Here is a 15362-nt window from a genome sequence, read left to right on the forward strand (position 1 = left end):
AAAATACTGTTGATCGAACAAGAGGGAATGTAGTCTCTGCCAGTTACTTTGATGGAGGTGGGTTTCTTGTAGCATCCAAACATCACATTGGAGTCCTTCAGGAGGTCGAGGACTGCCAGCCTGTCAGCGGGGCCTTTCTTGTATGCAAACATCACATTTGGAGTCCTTAAGGAGGGAGAGGACTGCCAGCCTCTTGGCAAGGGCATTAAGGCCTGAACATTTAGGCTAAGTAGAGACACTACTATGAGGGAGTACTCATATGGAGTAGTTTGTGGCCCAACCTTCACTGTTCCCACAAACCTGACCACCACGCACAATCCAGAAATAAGCGGGAACATTTGGCGTGTAGGAGAAGGGGACAAGGAACGAAAGAGTAAGACAAAGAGCAACAATAGTACAACCATGAACTTCCCCCTTCTGGAGTTGCAAAAATCCCTGAGAGGCGTAACGTTTCTACGGCGCTGCAGCGTTATCGGAGAGAGCTCTTGGTAAAGCATTACCCTGGGACCTTCAAAATCTGTGTCTTTCAGGTCTCGTGCTGCCACCATAATCGTATCCTTCTGGGGGTAATAATGTACGCTGATAAGTATGCCCTGTGGTTACCCAGGCCTAGTCGCTGGCTTGCCCGCGAGGTGTGTCCGGTCTAGGACGATCTCCTGATCTCTCAGTGTTGGTGCCACATGCTTTAAAAGGCGGATGACGAAATCCTCCAGATTGCCGGTAACTGCCTGCTAAGGTACGCCCTTAATTCGGATACGAGAGCGCCTGGACCTGTTTTCCAAGTCCTCTATCTGGTTTCACGTAGCGTTCAGTCTTTGGTCGAGTCCCTCAACCTCCTGCTGGATCCCTTTAGTATCGGAGGCTATATGGCATTTAAGGCCTGCGAAGTCACCTCGGAGGGACTCGAAGAGCTGCTCAAAGAATGCTTTCGTTATTGGGGATTCATCTCTCCTAGTCTCTTCACTTCGCACCAATTCCCTTGTTCGCTCCGGGTCTTTAATCTCTGAAGCCCTGTCTAGTTTTTGTGTGGCGGACTTGGCAAGCATGTCTTTCACGGACACGTCTTTTTCGCCGATCGGTGGGAGGACATGGTCACCAACTGATGTGTGGTGTCGCTTTAGGTAGGGATACTCTGCCGGTATGATGGCGTGGCCCACCACGGGGGTTCTATTGGGACGCCGGTACGTAGCTTCCCAGTTTCGCCAAGTCTTGTGACACCACGAAGAAGGGCCAGTCAAGGGTCCGGTTCCTGTGATTTCCTTTTGTCTCCATCCGTGGCCCCATTGGCCGTACGCAGGGGCCCAGTGTGTCCCATATAGTATTCCTGCCGTCAGGGGACAAGTATGCAAAGTATCTGGGGACAGGCTGGTCTCAGTACTCAGAACGCAGAAGGCCGTCCCCACTCGTGAACCGTGTTACATACGTCAGATGGGCCGGGACCCCTGTCGCTGGGGACTTGGGCCCACTAAACGCTTGGTCAGGTCCCTCTCTGTCTACTATCCCAAAGCCCCTTTCCACATGGGAGCTCAGGGTAAATAATCGGGCCTACACCCAGTCTCGAGGGCAGCGTAGATCCGGTGGGAAGAGGAGATCCCCGCCTTGAGGCCTCGGGTCAAAGCTCCCAAGGATTCAAGGCTGTTCAAGGGCCCGCGGCCCCCGGCACACTCGCCAACGGGGCCCCGAGTGCCGCCTGCCTCCTCTGCTTCTTGCGGGCCAAACACTGTTCAGTGAAGCCCACTCCCCGCCTCCCTCCTGCTCCCCCAGTGTTGGCAACAGACTTACAGTTAGTAAGAGACGGGTAGGGGTAAATCTGCCCTCCGGAGGCCGTCGGATCTGCCAGCAGGGGAGTATGCCCGTCTCCAGGCTCGATCGCCCACTCCTCTCTCACACCAGGGCACACTCCATCCCCTCATGCATTGCCAGCTTCAGCGCCCCTAAGTGGGTGCCCAGTCGGTTCAGGGAGGCACCCCGATGTTCTCGGTGCTGCTGGGTCTTCTCCTCCGTCGCAGCATCGCTACAAGGCCCAGTCGTCTGGCGGAGCTCCGATGGCTGCGTCTTACTGCACCGCCATCTTGGACACGCCCCCCAGATATGAATTTTTAAAGAATAAATACTTTGTAGTGCTTAAAAACAAAAAAAGAGACAACTTGGGACATCTGGTCGTGTCTGATCGGGACAAAGTCAAAGTTTGAGGCTGACCGCAATGGAGTGCGGGTTGGGTACACTAAGTGGGAGGCCTCAGTGAAAATGTTACCTTCGCACTTAGAACCTTTTTCAGAGCCTTTTCTCTCAATGTCGAGGAAGGCACTTCCGTCAGCCCAGATTCATGTTGATGTAGTCAACTTGGTCGAGCACGAGACCTTGTCAACTCCTGGAAGTCTTGAGCTCTAGGGCTTTCAGCAGGAGGAACTTGAAATCTAGGCCGGGTTGTTGTTCGACGAAGGCACCGTGACTCTCGACAACGGGTCGTGCACCTTATGGAGCTTTTTACCAAGGTGCTCCAAACTTCTGCAACTTCTTCCTGAAATTTCTCTTGTGGGTTCAAAGTTTACAAAACGCCAATCCAAGGGACTAGAAGCTCTGAGATGGTCCTTGGGATGTTGGTACTACCTTTCCCACAATGCACCTGGCAAAATCCTTAAAAGTCCACTGGATGCACTCCAGATGGGTCCTTCTTGTCGAGATGATGCAGGTGGAACTTTGTTAACCTGTTGCTTTCAGGGAGTCCACTCCTTAGTCCTTGTGAAGCCAGGCAAAGTTCTTAGGCTGCAGTTCCAGATTGTGCAGCAGGTGCAGTCCTTCAAAGTGCAATAATTGGGGTGCAGACCAGGGTTCCAGCAGGGAAGTCCATCCCGTTTTAGGCAAGGATCTAAGTTCCAGGGCAACGCTCCCATATTTATTCACAGTTCCTGGGTGACAAGCAAGGGGGTGCCCCTAACCAATGGGGTGCAGTGTGCCACTCTCAGGTATGACCACTTCCTCTGAAATGTGGCATATTCTTGACCCAGAAAGCATTATTCTTCAAAAGTCCAAAACTCAGAAACTTCTCTTGGAGGTTAAGATCTGGCTAAGCCATACCACTGGCATGGATAAGTTCCCCTAACACTCCCCTTCCAGCCCCTCTATTAAACTAATTACAGGGGGTCCTTTCTGGCTGGAGGAGGCAGGATGTGGGGGTGAGCCTATGCTGCCATAAACGGTCATTCCCTCTTAGAAGACCAGTTTGGCTACTTCACCCCATCCAACCTTTTTTCTGTAGCTGCAGTTATCCTACCACAGATGTCGCATGTCTCTAGTCAGGCCACTTCACACCTCATTAAGACAGCCTGGCAGAGACCCGCCAATCAGAGAAGGTCTGCTGGAAGGCTGGATTTTGACTCATCAGAAAAGGAAGTTCTAGAACTTCTTTTCTGTGATAGTTATAATACATCTAACAGTGGCAAACTGTTGGATTTATTCTAACTATCATTTTGATACTTTGAAGTATCTTTTTAGCTCTTTTCTATCAATAGTTATAGTTTATTAAAGTATTCCTATGTTAGCCAATGGAGTCATTCAGCTACAATGGGGAAAATGAAATCGGACATTTTTTGCTCACCACAGCTTATAAAACAGCTTTTATAATGCCCCCACTTTTAATTACAAGGCACCCTACCACTGTAGCACCTAGGGTAGACCTTAGGGGTGACATATGTAAAAGCAAGGTAGTTTGAGACTTTGGAAGTACTTTTAATTCCAAAGTCGAATCTGAATATAATCTACATTTAAAAGCAGCCTGCAAAGCACTAGTCCACATACTAGTAAACGAGCTCCGGAGTGAGTGTTGTGCTGACCCAGCCAAATCCTGGTCGAGGGCAAATATTGTCCCAATCTTCAAAACAGGGGACAGGAGTGACCCCCCACTGCTACAAGCCAATATCATTAATTGACTCCACAGCCAAGGTACTGGGTAGAGTCTTGTCGGGGCAACTTGAATACTGAGCAAGTGAGAAGTGTATCCCAACACCCTCACAGTACGGCTTCAGATAGGGACTGTAGACCAGTGCCTTAATTTACATCTAGCAATGAGCAAATACGTGACTGCCAAAGAGGCATGTCTCTTTTTGGCATTTATGCACCTCAGCACAGCTTTGGATAAAGTATCAAGGGGGAATTTGTGGAATATGCTGATTGATGAAGGCACCAATCCCAAAATCAGGTGTCTGCTATTCGAGCTGCATGCGGATGTAGAAGCCAGCATTAGGTTTGGGCCAAATGGGGAATGCACATCGCTTATAAAAATTAAAAAAGGGATCAGTTAAGGCTGTGTGCTGGCCTCCTTACTTTTTAGCTTATAAATCAATGACTGGGATGACTTTCTGACTGATGCCGCAACTTACCCCCCCAGGATGGGGACTAGACAGTTACCTGTACTCATGTACACTGATGACTGTATGCTCATGGCTAGAACAGGGAGGGGACTTCAGAAGCTATTAAACAGCTTTGTCGTTTTTATATCTGATCTAGGACTCTTCACAAACAAAGCTAAATCTTTTGCCATGGTATGTGGTCTCCCCTGGAGTAGGCTAACCCCTTTTCACATCAATAGTACCACTCTCTAGTGTACATCTACGTTAACCTATTTGAGGGTTCCATCTGACAGTATGAGTACTTGAAAGCACTTGAGGAATGTGAGGGTAACGTCTCTTTATTCAAATTTGCTGACAAACCAAGTTCTATATACTTAGACGCGGCCATTATTAAATATAAAGCTAGGCCTATACCGATTGTCACTTACAGTGCTGGGGTTTTGGGGGGATACACTGACCACTCATTGCAATTAGCTAAAATAGGCTCCTGCAAAGACTTCAGTCACTTCCCTGCAGTGTTCCTTCTAGAGTTGATGATGAGGAAATCGGACTACAGTATCTGGGAGATGTAATAAGACTGGCTCCCACTATGCTGTAGTTTTCAGTCTGGACCAGGCATGAAGCAGTGCTTACACCAATGGTGATCACAGATTGCTTAAGTCTATCCGGGGCCCGCTAAATAAATGGCTCACATATGTAAAAGAAACATCTACGAGCAATTAATAGGCTTGCATTGTTCGAAAATCCATCTTGTAATGATCAACTGGCCAAATTATTGATTAAAATTGAACTACTTGGTTCTATTGTTGGAAAGAGACTGGAGGATGAATTGAGGAAAAGGTTGGTGGAGGTATATCTGCCCCTGTACACAACACCCCGTATTGAGCCAGACCTGCTTAAGGTCCCTCGCCAGCAGAGATATCATCTAATAAGATTTAGACTTGGCCTGGTCCATTTTCTGGTGTACTATCCCTCCAATTTGTATACCGCGAAAGACCGGATAATGTGCCTCTGTAATTCAGTAGAGCCTCAGTCTCAATTACACATGATCTTCTTTTGCAAGTTGTATAAAGAATACGAATATCGAGACCTCTCGTGAGTCATTTAAATATCAGGAAATGAAAAGTTGCTTGGGAGCATCTGCAGTTGCTCCACACTGATGTGGAATGCCAAACTGTTTATAGAGTCATTGCCTTCGTGGTTAAACACCGGAGACTAGTTGGGAAATACAGGAGTTCCAATGAACATCCCAAACTGTAACTGTGTTCTTTGATTTTAACCCTGCCGAGTATTAAGCTATTTTATTACATGATTGTATGGCAATTCATCTGAATTTTTTTGTAAGATATTATTTTTAAATGATCTATAGTGTTTGATTGTATCCCTTTCTAGCACCAAGCCACATTATTTATCAATTATAGGGCATCCCACTTGAATATACTGCATGATTGATAATGGTTTTTTAAAAAAAAGAAATTCCCCTTCTTATGTATTTTATATATGTGTGCAATTATGGTTTGCCATAAACAGAATAAAGTATTTTGAACTGAACTGAGCGAGTCAGCCATTTTATGAAAATAATGAATGTTGATTGTACACCATTGATAATTGCTGCACATTTGGATAGAAGCAGGTTATGGTTTTTGTTGTTTTATACATATGATGAACTTGAAATTCAGGTGTGCACTAAGAACGAGTGAGAAAGACTACACTCCGACACTCAGATGGGTCAGATATAAGGAATGTGGCCAGTGTATTTTCCAAAGCAGTCACTGCACAGAACAATCATAAGATCTAATGACAAGAAGCTCAAGAATACAGGGCTACGGTACGCTCTTGGAGGGGTTGTAAAATTGAAACGTTGGATGGCCCTTTTGCTTCCCTGATGTGCAATTTCCTAATAACATTTGTATTATTTCCCAATGTGATATACAGACATGGTGTTGTATTGTATGGTCTCATGAGCATTGTTAATAATTAAAAAAAAAGAATACAGGGCTACACTTAGGTTAAACAATAAAGCATTAATAAGCATAATCCTCCGTAACCAGCACAAAACAGAATAGCGCTTATCCTGGATGCAGGTTTCGATGTTTCGGCATATAGTTGTGCCCCAAGCCACGCAGAGCTTTATCAGCCAGAAAAGCCACTTTGAAATGGATGGAAGAGTTTGCAGAAGACAGGAGGTAGATATGGAACCAGTTTAAAAGGCACCTACACAGTTGAGTAGCCAACTTTATTTTATGTTGAAAAGACAACCAACTGAACAAGTAGCATATATTACAGAATATTTCTGTAACCTACAAGAGTCCAGACAAACACAGTGGTCTATGAATCTGGTTTAGGGGTACAAACTAATGGATAAAATGGGAAACATCACCGGGGTACTTGGAATTAAAGAACTCTGACTTCATAGAAGCTCAACTCTGCACTGCAGTGCTTAGCAAGGGGGTGAAATAGAATAGGTTTTCAAATTGAATCATGAGAGTGGTGGTTATTCTCAGACACTATGGCTGTATTTCTTTGGCATTACTATGGCTCCACTTATTACTCATTTTGAGAGTGGAATTTCGAGCCCTAACCAACTTGTACAAAAGTCTGCCAGAAGGGCTTTGCCCAACAGAGTCACAGTATTGAAGACTTTACCCTTAGGAGGACATCAAGTTCATTTGCTAAAGGTTTTTTTTGGTGGGGCCCTTTGTTTCGAAATACATATTTAGTAATAAACAGCGGCGGCTCCTCCGCTAAGAAGGCGTAGGAGCGTCGCCCCACTGCTCTGCAATCACTTTAAAAAGGAAAACAAAAAATTATAATAACCAATGTTATTATCATTTTAGTTTTCCGTTCCTACTTAGGGGCGAGCGGGCTGGGCTGACCAGAGCAGGGCCAGGGGAAGGAGTGGTGAGCATACTCTAAAGTGCGCATGATGGTTTGGCTGGCCGTCTTGGGCCGCCCAAACAGTAATGCACACTTTACATGCTCTCCACCGGCTGTAATGCACAGCCTGGGTGGAGAACATGCACAGCCTTCCAGTCCCTCTCGGAGCGCCAAATCACAACTCTGCTGTAAGGCAGTGTCATGATTGACTAGGGGAGCCTGTGTGCTTCCTGGTTCCTGCTGTCGACCGAGGAGCGAGAGCCGGCAGAGCCAGGCCGGCCTGCAGGTAAGTTTTTTTTTTTTTAAATTTCATTTACCCTCACCCCCACATCTCCCTGTTAAGTAGCGGCCACCACCGGTGATAACGTCCATAAGGTGGCCAGCTCAGGACTATGGAACAACCTTCCCAAATAGGTCTGAATGAATATCGAGGCAGCTGTTTATCAAAAGGATAAAGAATGATTACTTTGATCACCTCTGGGTACTGCTGCACATTTGACTGGTAAACGGTTATGGATTTTGGGTTCATTATAAATCTGTTAAACTTGAAACATAGGTCTGCGCTGAATAAAAATAAAATGAATGTGAACTGGAAAGATTAGACATCATCAGACTCTCTCCCACATTGCCTTCATCTTACAGAAAAAGTGAAAATAGAACTGAAGAGGCTGAAAATAAATAGAGTAAGGGAAACAAATGTATAGACTAAATGGGTCTTCCAGATGTTCATGTGTAGTCTACCAACCCCACCTCTCTATCATTCCTTGCTTATATCTGCATATGGTCAACCTCTTTCTCTACCTCAAACTCACAGGACATGATATAACCTGTGAAGACTAATATGGCGTGCAGAGTTGGGCAAAGCTATTCCTTGACTCCCCTCCTGCACCCTGATCGTCATTGACTGCATACCAGTAAAAGGATGTAAAGAGAAAGAGACCAGTACTTCTTGGGGCAGGACATTAAGCAGGGAGATAGTTAGCCTGAAAATGCTTGGAGATCTAGATCTGTCACAAAGATATTTCATTCTAAGCATTTAAGAGCACCACAGGGAGCAGTAAATGCACACCCTCCTGTCTAAGAATTACCATCTTCTTTGAATTTTATACTAACACTCTTATCTGTGACACCTTACAATACAGATAAAAAAATAATGTAATTAACATTGATGAGATGCACAAAAGAGCATGACTTCATGAACTGCTGGAAGAAACCTGTCCAGAAATGTGGGACAGGAGGGTTCTCGGAGGAAGCAGTGTGAGAGGTCAGAAGGGTAGAGAAGTGCTGAGTGCCTGTTGCTATTACACCCAGAGATAAGTGAGGAGGTTAGGCAAGGGGAGAGGAGAGGAGAGAAAGTACAGAGGGTTTTAGGAAGTGAACAAAGTAGCTTCATCGGTTAGTGAGGGTAGGGGTGCTTAAAGGTCCGAAAAGGATCAACTGCAGTCAGCCCAGTAAGAGGGGGCACAAAATATATTCCATACCCCCATGGCCTGCCCGTGATTGCCAAGATTTTTGACAAGATTGTGGCAGGTCAATTAGAATCAAATCTAGATAGCAATTGACTTTCACCCTCAGGAAGGTAGAAATGCTGTCCTACTCGGATTCTGGGCCAAAGCCCTTAGGGTTCTGAACGAAAGGGATAACTGCCACTAAAGTGTCTGTGGATCTGTTTGGAAATACCGGCCCCGACGAACACATTTTACTGGCTAGACTATCCTCTGTGGTGCAGATGGATAAACTTACTCTGAACTGTTTCAACTCCTTTCTCGTGCACTACAACATGTTGTACTGGGCCCTTTACTTCCCAAGAGAGTTCAACTCACTGCATGTCACTGTAAAAGGGACCATGTCTCATGTCAGAAGACCACTGCACAAGCATCCAGTGCGTGACTACATTGCTTTCAAGTTGAGGTTTTCAAAGTAGAAAGGAGCATATTGCATAGTTCCTCTCTATCTATCGTAACACACAGATACAACACATTTGTTCTATAAACCAACACAGCAAATATGCAGCTCGTCTAAAAACCTGTTTTAATACCGCTGGTTATGCTCAAATCTAAAGAGGAGCAGGGATTTCTCTGCAGTGGGACCAACACACTGCTACTTACTACTTGACCATTTCACGCACTCCTGAACACCCCTGTTTTGAAACAGCACTTGGAAAGACAAGTGTCACGCTGCCCCCAGGTGCAGAGTGCAATACAATGCCATGAAAGCACCAGTAGAAACCTATATAGCTTGAGGTATTGGATATTTCTACAATAGGTCACCTCTGTAAAGAACTCAAAGTAAAAACTATTATTGAGTGAAATGAAGTTTAGGGCAGGTCTGGCCCTTAGAAAGGCAGACATTGCGGAGGAACGCGGCTGGAAGACATTTCTAGTGATCTTGAAGGAGAAAGGCATGAACTTCCTTTAAAGAAATAACAAATCCACAAAGACAGAAAATTACTTCCCATGGATGTGTCTGGGCCCTCGCTACATTGCATTATATTCTCATCGAAGCGCAAGTAAAACATCAAATCAATATCAAAATTCCTTTTTAGGGGGATTGAACTGTTGCTCTTGATGCTGTTAAAGCAGCTGAAACCTAAAGAGTGTGTGATGCCAAAAAAGGGAATAGTTAGGTTATCAGAGTTTATAGCGCGCACAGCTACTCGTGAGAGTGTCCCGGCGAGAGCCCAAGAGCCAGAAACAGAAAGGAAAGAAGGCAGTAGAGGCATAGAAAATATAACCTAACTTCAAAAGATCACCAGATGCCAAGAGAAAGACATCCACGTTTGATGTAAGGCCTCATATCTAGGTCAAGCTCAAAAGTTATTTACGGGCATCTACCATTTTCATAAACAGTCCTGTCTCATCCCCCTACACGGTCACATTTTTTTTTCTTTATTCAAGTGGGTCTCCATCTATAACAAAAGTAATGTTTCCGTCTCATCTTGACTGCAGCAACATGCTCTATTTGGGACTGCATAAATATATTGGTCAGCTTCAGACTGCTCAAAATCATCTGTCCAGCTTATCTACAGGGCCTACAAGTTTGTTTGCACAGGTCCACTGTTGGAATGGAGCATTTGCACTGGCTGCCAATGGCAGTGGGGTGCACGGAGATATATTATTATTTTCTCTCTCTCACTCTCACTCTCTCCATTAAGCCATTTACATTATGATTTTTGTATTCCTGGTGTTCTTGAGTTCAAACTATTGTTCACCAGATTGAAGGCAAATATGTGGCCAACCCTCTGCAGTTCATCTCCAGATTAGGGCTCAACAATAATGATTTCGTTTTTTCTTATCAATGTCCACCTTGTGACACCAATGAAGGGTGACACAGTCTCTTGTATTGGGTTTTCTAAAATGTACCTATATTGAGGCAGGTCATTGGACAGGTGGGTAAACTGGATTCTTTACTTGGAGAATTTACTAAATCCCATGTGCCATTAGGAGAGGACTGGAATACAAAGCTTTCCAGAATAAAGGTCCAAAGTAACCCTAACTCTGAGGAAGGTAAGGCCTTTGTCGCTCACTCTGGAACTTCTGCTCCCTCTTGGTCTGATTTACAACAGTGGCTTACGTTTTCCACCCAAATCTTAAATAGCTGGCTTTTTTAATCCGCTTCAGCTACGCAAACAAAGCAGGAGGTGAACAAGAGATTTAAAAATAACAAACACCATCAAACATTGATAAGACCTCGGGTGACCGTTCTGGAGTTCATAAATTGAGAAATAAAGAATTTGTGGATGAGCATCCTTTGGAAGAGTTAGACGTTAAGTCCAAAAGGGAAGTTAAGGATACTTTGATGTACGTTTTTCAACTCAAGGAACAGACCCGTTCAAATTATCTGAACTACAACATATTTGTGGGACAAAGGAAAAAAACAGAAGACCAGGGTGCGATACGTTATGGCATTCATTTTAAAGTGATTTTCTGGAGCACAGATGCAGTATTATAGATTTGTTCACCTAAGTGTACATATTTGGAAGAAAAGAAAGTATCAGTTCAACCTACTACAGACAATCGCGGACATAAAGGATTTTGGTACTTCATTTATAAAGAGCACTTTTTCAGATAAAAAATAAACATCCAAACTAGAAACACAGGTCTCTAAACTCTTCACCAGAGGTCATCTTTTGCTCATCAGCAGTTCATCTGTAGACCTTGCTTAGCAAGGAGGACATCACAGACTAAAGAAAGTTGATGTTCAATCCAGGATTCAAGTGAACAGTAGGCCCTGCTCACTAACCAGCAAGCTAGCTGGTCATTACTCACACAGCACACAATACGTGTACAGTTGCATGTGAATGCTCAGGTGGGACATAATCCGGGCAAATTGGTGGAATGAGGAAGTTAAAATCCCTCAAGTCTATTGAAATTGATTATTAAAGCATTTAGGAGACTGATTACAGGAAGAAAAGAGAGACAGACACAGACACACACAAAAAGAGGACTACGTTGAGAACATTTACTTTTGTATGGATGATGCCTGTGGTTGTAGGGTAGTCGGATATTAGGGATCGACGTCTGTGGCATTTCTTCATCCGACTTGTCCACGTACTCTTCCATATCTAAAAAGAAGCAGATTACACATTACAGAATAAATATGATATATTTCAAATGCTTCAAGGTGTCTGCTCGAAAACTGGGTGTCATTTGCTGACAGTATTGATACTGATGAACTCGGTCTATGAAAATAAATAAAGTAACACATACCCCCTATTTGTGATTTCATCTGCATATTGTGCAATCTACCATATAAAGAGAGCCTATGAAGGTGGAAAGGAATCTTTTTTTTAGCATCATATTAGCCCACTTTTTCATTATCATTAGAACAAGACCTTACTTCCATTGTCAATCTCCTACAGCTTTCCTCATCAATTGTCATCCACCGACCCAAATTCCTTAATGGCTTTTTTTTGACATCTTGATTTTTATTTTAATAACCAAAGGCTGAATGTACAAATTCATTTTGGGGTTGTAAGTCCTGTGATTCACAAAATCATAGGTTTTTTAAATGCAAAATGATTTTTTACTAAATATTAAACCTATTTTGTGAGTTGGAAAAGCATTTCCAACTCGCAAAATAGGTTCTGCACTTAATCATAATTAAGAGGGGTATGAAAGGGGCATCTCCTCCAATTGTGATTTAGAATGGTGTATATATATATATCAATCAATAGTTGGGAGACCACAATTGCAGACGCAACCCATTGATAAGTTAGCAACTCCTGAGAGGAAGTGGTTACCCGTTCACAAATGGTAAGCTGTCCCCACTGAACAGTTTTCCCTATAAGAATTGTGTATGGCAGCCTTCAGAGGAGCAGGCAGTGCTCCTAAATGGGATGTTTTTTTAAAGAAGCCACAGGTAAAGCCAGTAAATCTGGTGTTGGCTGCAAGAGTTTTGGCTTTGTCAATGCTCGATTTTTGTAACGATTTTTGCAAATGTTATCGATATGGGAAGCAGATGGGCCCTCATTTATCAATCATGGGAAGCAGATGGGCCCTCATTTATCAATCAATCTATAAAAAAAAAAAACACTCTGCCTAAACAGCAAAACTTTTTTTACTCTAAAAGCACAGGTTGCCATAGCTGTACCAGGTCAGTGAAGGGAGTTACTTTATACGGATGTGCTCTTTATGAAGGAGCAGAATGCTGTCTCTCCACCATGACATTACCGAATAGCTGGAGTGGGCTGACCACTGCCCCATGCTATATGCTGTAGTAAGAAGAAAAACGCGACTAACAGTAACAGACCAAAGGGTGACAAAGTTTAGCTAAAAGCACCCATAAGTATGAATATTATACAGATAATCTTATAAAAGGTCCTGGCTGCCATCACACCTGCAAAAAAGGTCTACCTACCTCCCGATCTTAGATGCAACTTCAGAAACACCATTGTGGACTTCATTGAACCACTGGTGCTGCCCTCCAGCTCTTTCTACCTCCTCAGCAAACCACAACTTCCATGTGTAAGTCTACGCATACCTAAACACTAACAACCTCCTAGAAGGTTTGTAAACACTCTGAATCACCCCATACGTAAATGGCCCACCATGTCGCCTGATATTTCCTCAACACTTGGTTTACTAACTTTTCTGACATCATGGACAAGCTGACCCCCCCCCCCTCTCACAACCTGGACCCCACATCTACTAAAACCATGCAGCACTACTGGAACCTAGCCCAGCACTGCACAACGGCGACCTCTATTGATCTATCACCTACTTCAACTTCTGGTTCACCTAATGCGCAGACACCCTGGCTTCGCTGAAAACCTTCACCAGTTTATGGACCAAACAGCTTGAACACTTTTTGCAACATATCCACGACAACAGGAATGCCTACTGACCAGTCCTCCACTACTATCCACCAAATGCTCAACCTTGACCGAAACAATCAAAAACTGATCCAACTCTAAAATAATCTACACAATGAAGAAATTAACCTCTCATGCGATAAGCTCCATGACGGTGACCCCCTCAAAGGAATTCTGCTCCCAGCTCTCTCACTACTTCAGCAACAAAATCAGCCCTATATACAACAACTTTGCATTCCAACCAGAACTTTCAACCTTCACAGACAGCCAACCCGACAAATAGAACTCACTGGAAACCTCCCTCACCTGCTGGCCAATAAACCCTCCAGTAACCACTGCCAGCATGTGCTTTATTCACTCAGGAGCCCCTTCTGACCATTGTCAACACTTTATGTTCAACAATAGACTAGGCCACATCTGCACCGTGCTCACTACAATACCCAACAATTCTCTCACTGCTGCTACCTTCCTGGTCCTTCAGCGGACTCAAAAACACTGACAAACTGTAGGCTAATCTCCTTACTACCCTATCTGGCAAGGTCCTGGAAAAATAGTCAACAAGCAACTGATTGACCACCTCAACCACCACTACTCCTGGACCCTTAATAATCCAGATTCAGGCCAAATCCCACTACCCTGGCTGCCCCCAATGCCATCAACGATGACATCAGTCTCATCATGGGCAAGTGTGGCACTGCAGTGATCATGTTTCTAGACATATCTGCAGCTTTCATCACCGTCTCCCACCCCCTCCTCATTGAATGGCTCCATGAAACTGGAATACAAGGACCTGCAGTCTGCTGGATCAGTTCCTTCCTCGCATGTCACACGCAGTCAGTCAGCCTGGCCCTGTACACCTCCACCGCCTCCAACCTCATCTGTGGCATCCCCCAAAACTCTGCTCCTCGCTCAACCCCACACTTTTCAATGTCTCCATGGTCTCAACATCATCTTGTATGCCAACAACACGCTGCTCATCCTCTCCAAAGACACTTACAGCAGCCAAGCTAAATTCCTCAACTGTATGCCCGAAGTGGGAAACTGGATGAAGACCAACTGCCTGAAGCTCACCTCAGACTAGACAGAGGGGAGTCTATTTGGAAAACAGAACTCTCTCTGGTCCTCGGCTTGGTGGCTGTCAGAATTAGGACCTACGCCCACCCTGTCGAACCAAGTAAGAAACCTAGGGATCATAAATCGACAGTTTGGTTTGTACTGGAATTTGCATAAAGAGGTTTAAAAAGAAGTGTGAATCAACATTTGTCAGTTTGTTCCATGATGTATATGCATAAAGGGTATTCTTTACAGAATTATTTCATTTTTAAATCATTTCCTGTAATGTTCCAATTTTTGTTGATGGTGTGTTTAATGCATTAACCCCTTCGATGCGAGTGACGGAGCGGTTCCGTCACGCACGACGGTTGAGCAGTGCGCATGACGGAACACCTCCGTCATGGAACCCCCCGCACACGGAACCTTCAGCACAGCGCGGTAATCCGCGCCGCGCTGAAGGAGTTAAGAATGTCTACCATAGGGAAGTATCCATTTTAATCTGTCTTCAATAGCTGATTTTGTCAGAAGACAAAAAAAGGAGTCGAGATGTTCTGCCTCTATAACTAAGAGAGCACATCCTCTCTGTGACAAGTAACACTTATGAAGAAAATGCGACCCTAGGTTAAAGAAGGGTTAGGAGACAGAGACAGGCGGGATACGGATGATAAGGCAGCTCAGCAAATTTCTGGAATTCAGAAGGGCACGCTAGACCTTCAGGTTTCAAGGTATAGTAGGAGAAGCTCTGCAACTATCCCACTAGTTACCAGGAT

General features: G+C 44.4%; 1 protein-coding gene across 1 annotated transcript in view; it reads right to left on the reverse strand.

The window, feature by feature from the left end:
- Nucleotides 1-15362, reverse strand: part of TAF1A (TATA-box binding protein associated factor, RNA polymerase I subunit A) — a 519167-nt gene that overhangs the window by 475581 nt on the left and 28224 nt on the right. Inside the window, exon 2 of the mRNA XM_085612966.1 lies at nt 11692-11790. Within this exon, the coding sequence (XP_085469092.1) occupies nt 11692-11788 (97 nt within the window). The 5' untranslated portion in view covers nt 11789-11790. The remainder of the gene's footprint in view (nt 1-11691; nt 11791-15362) is intronic.

This window comes from Triturus cristatus, chromosome 6 (genome assembly GCF_964204655.1).
Source record: "Triturus cristatus chromosome 6, aTriCri1.1, whole genome shotgun sequence".
NCBI lineage: Eukaryota > Metazoa > Chordata > Amphibia > Caudata > Salamandridae > Triturus > Triturus cristatus.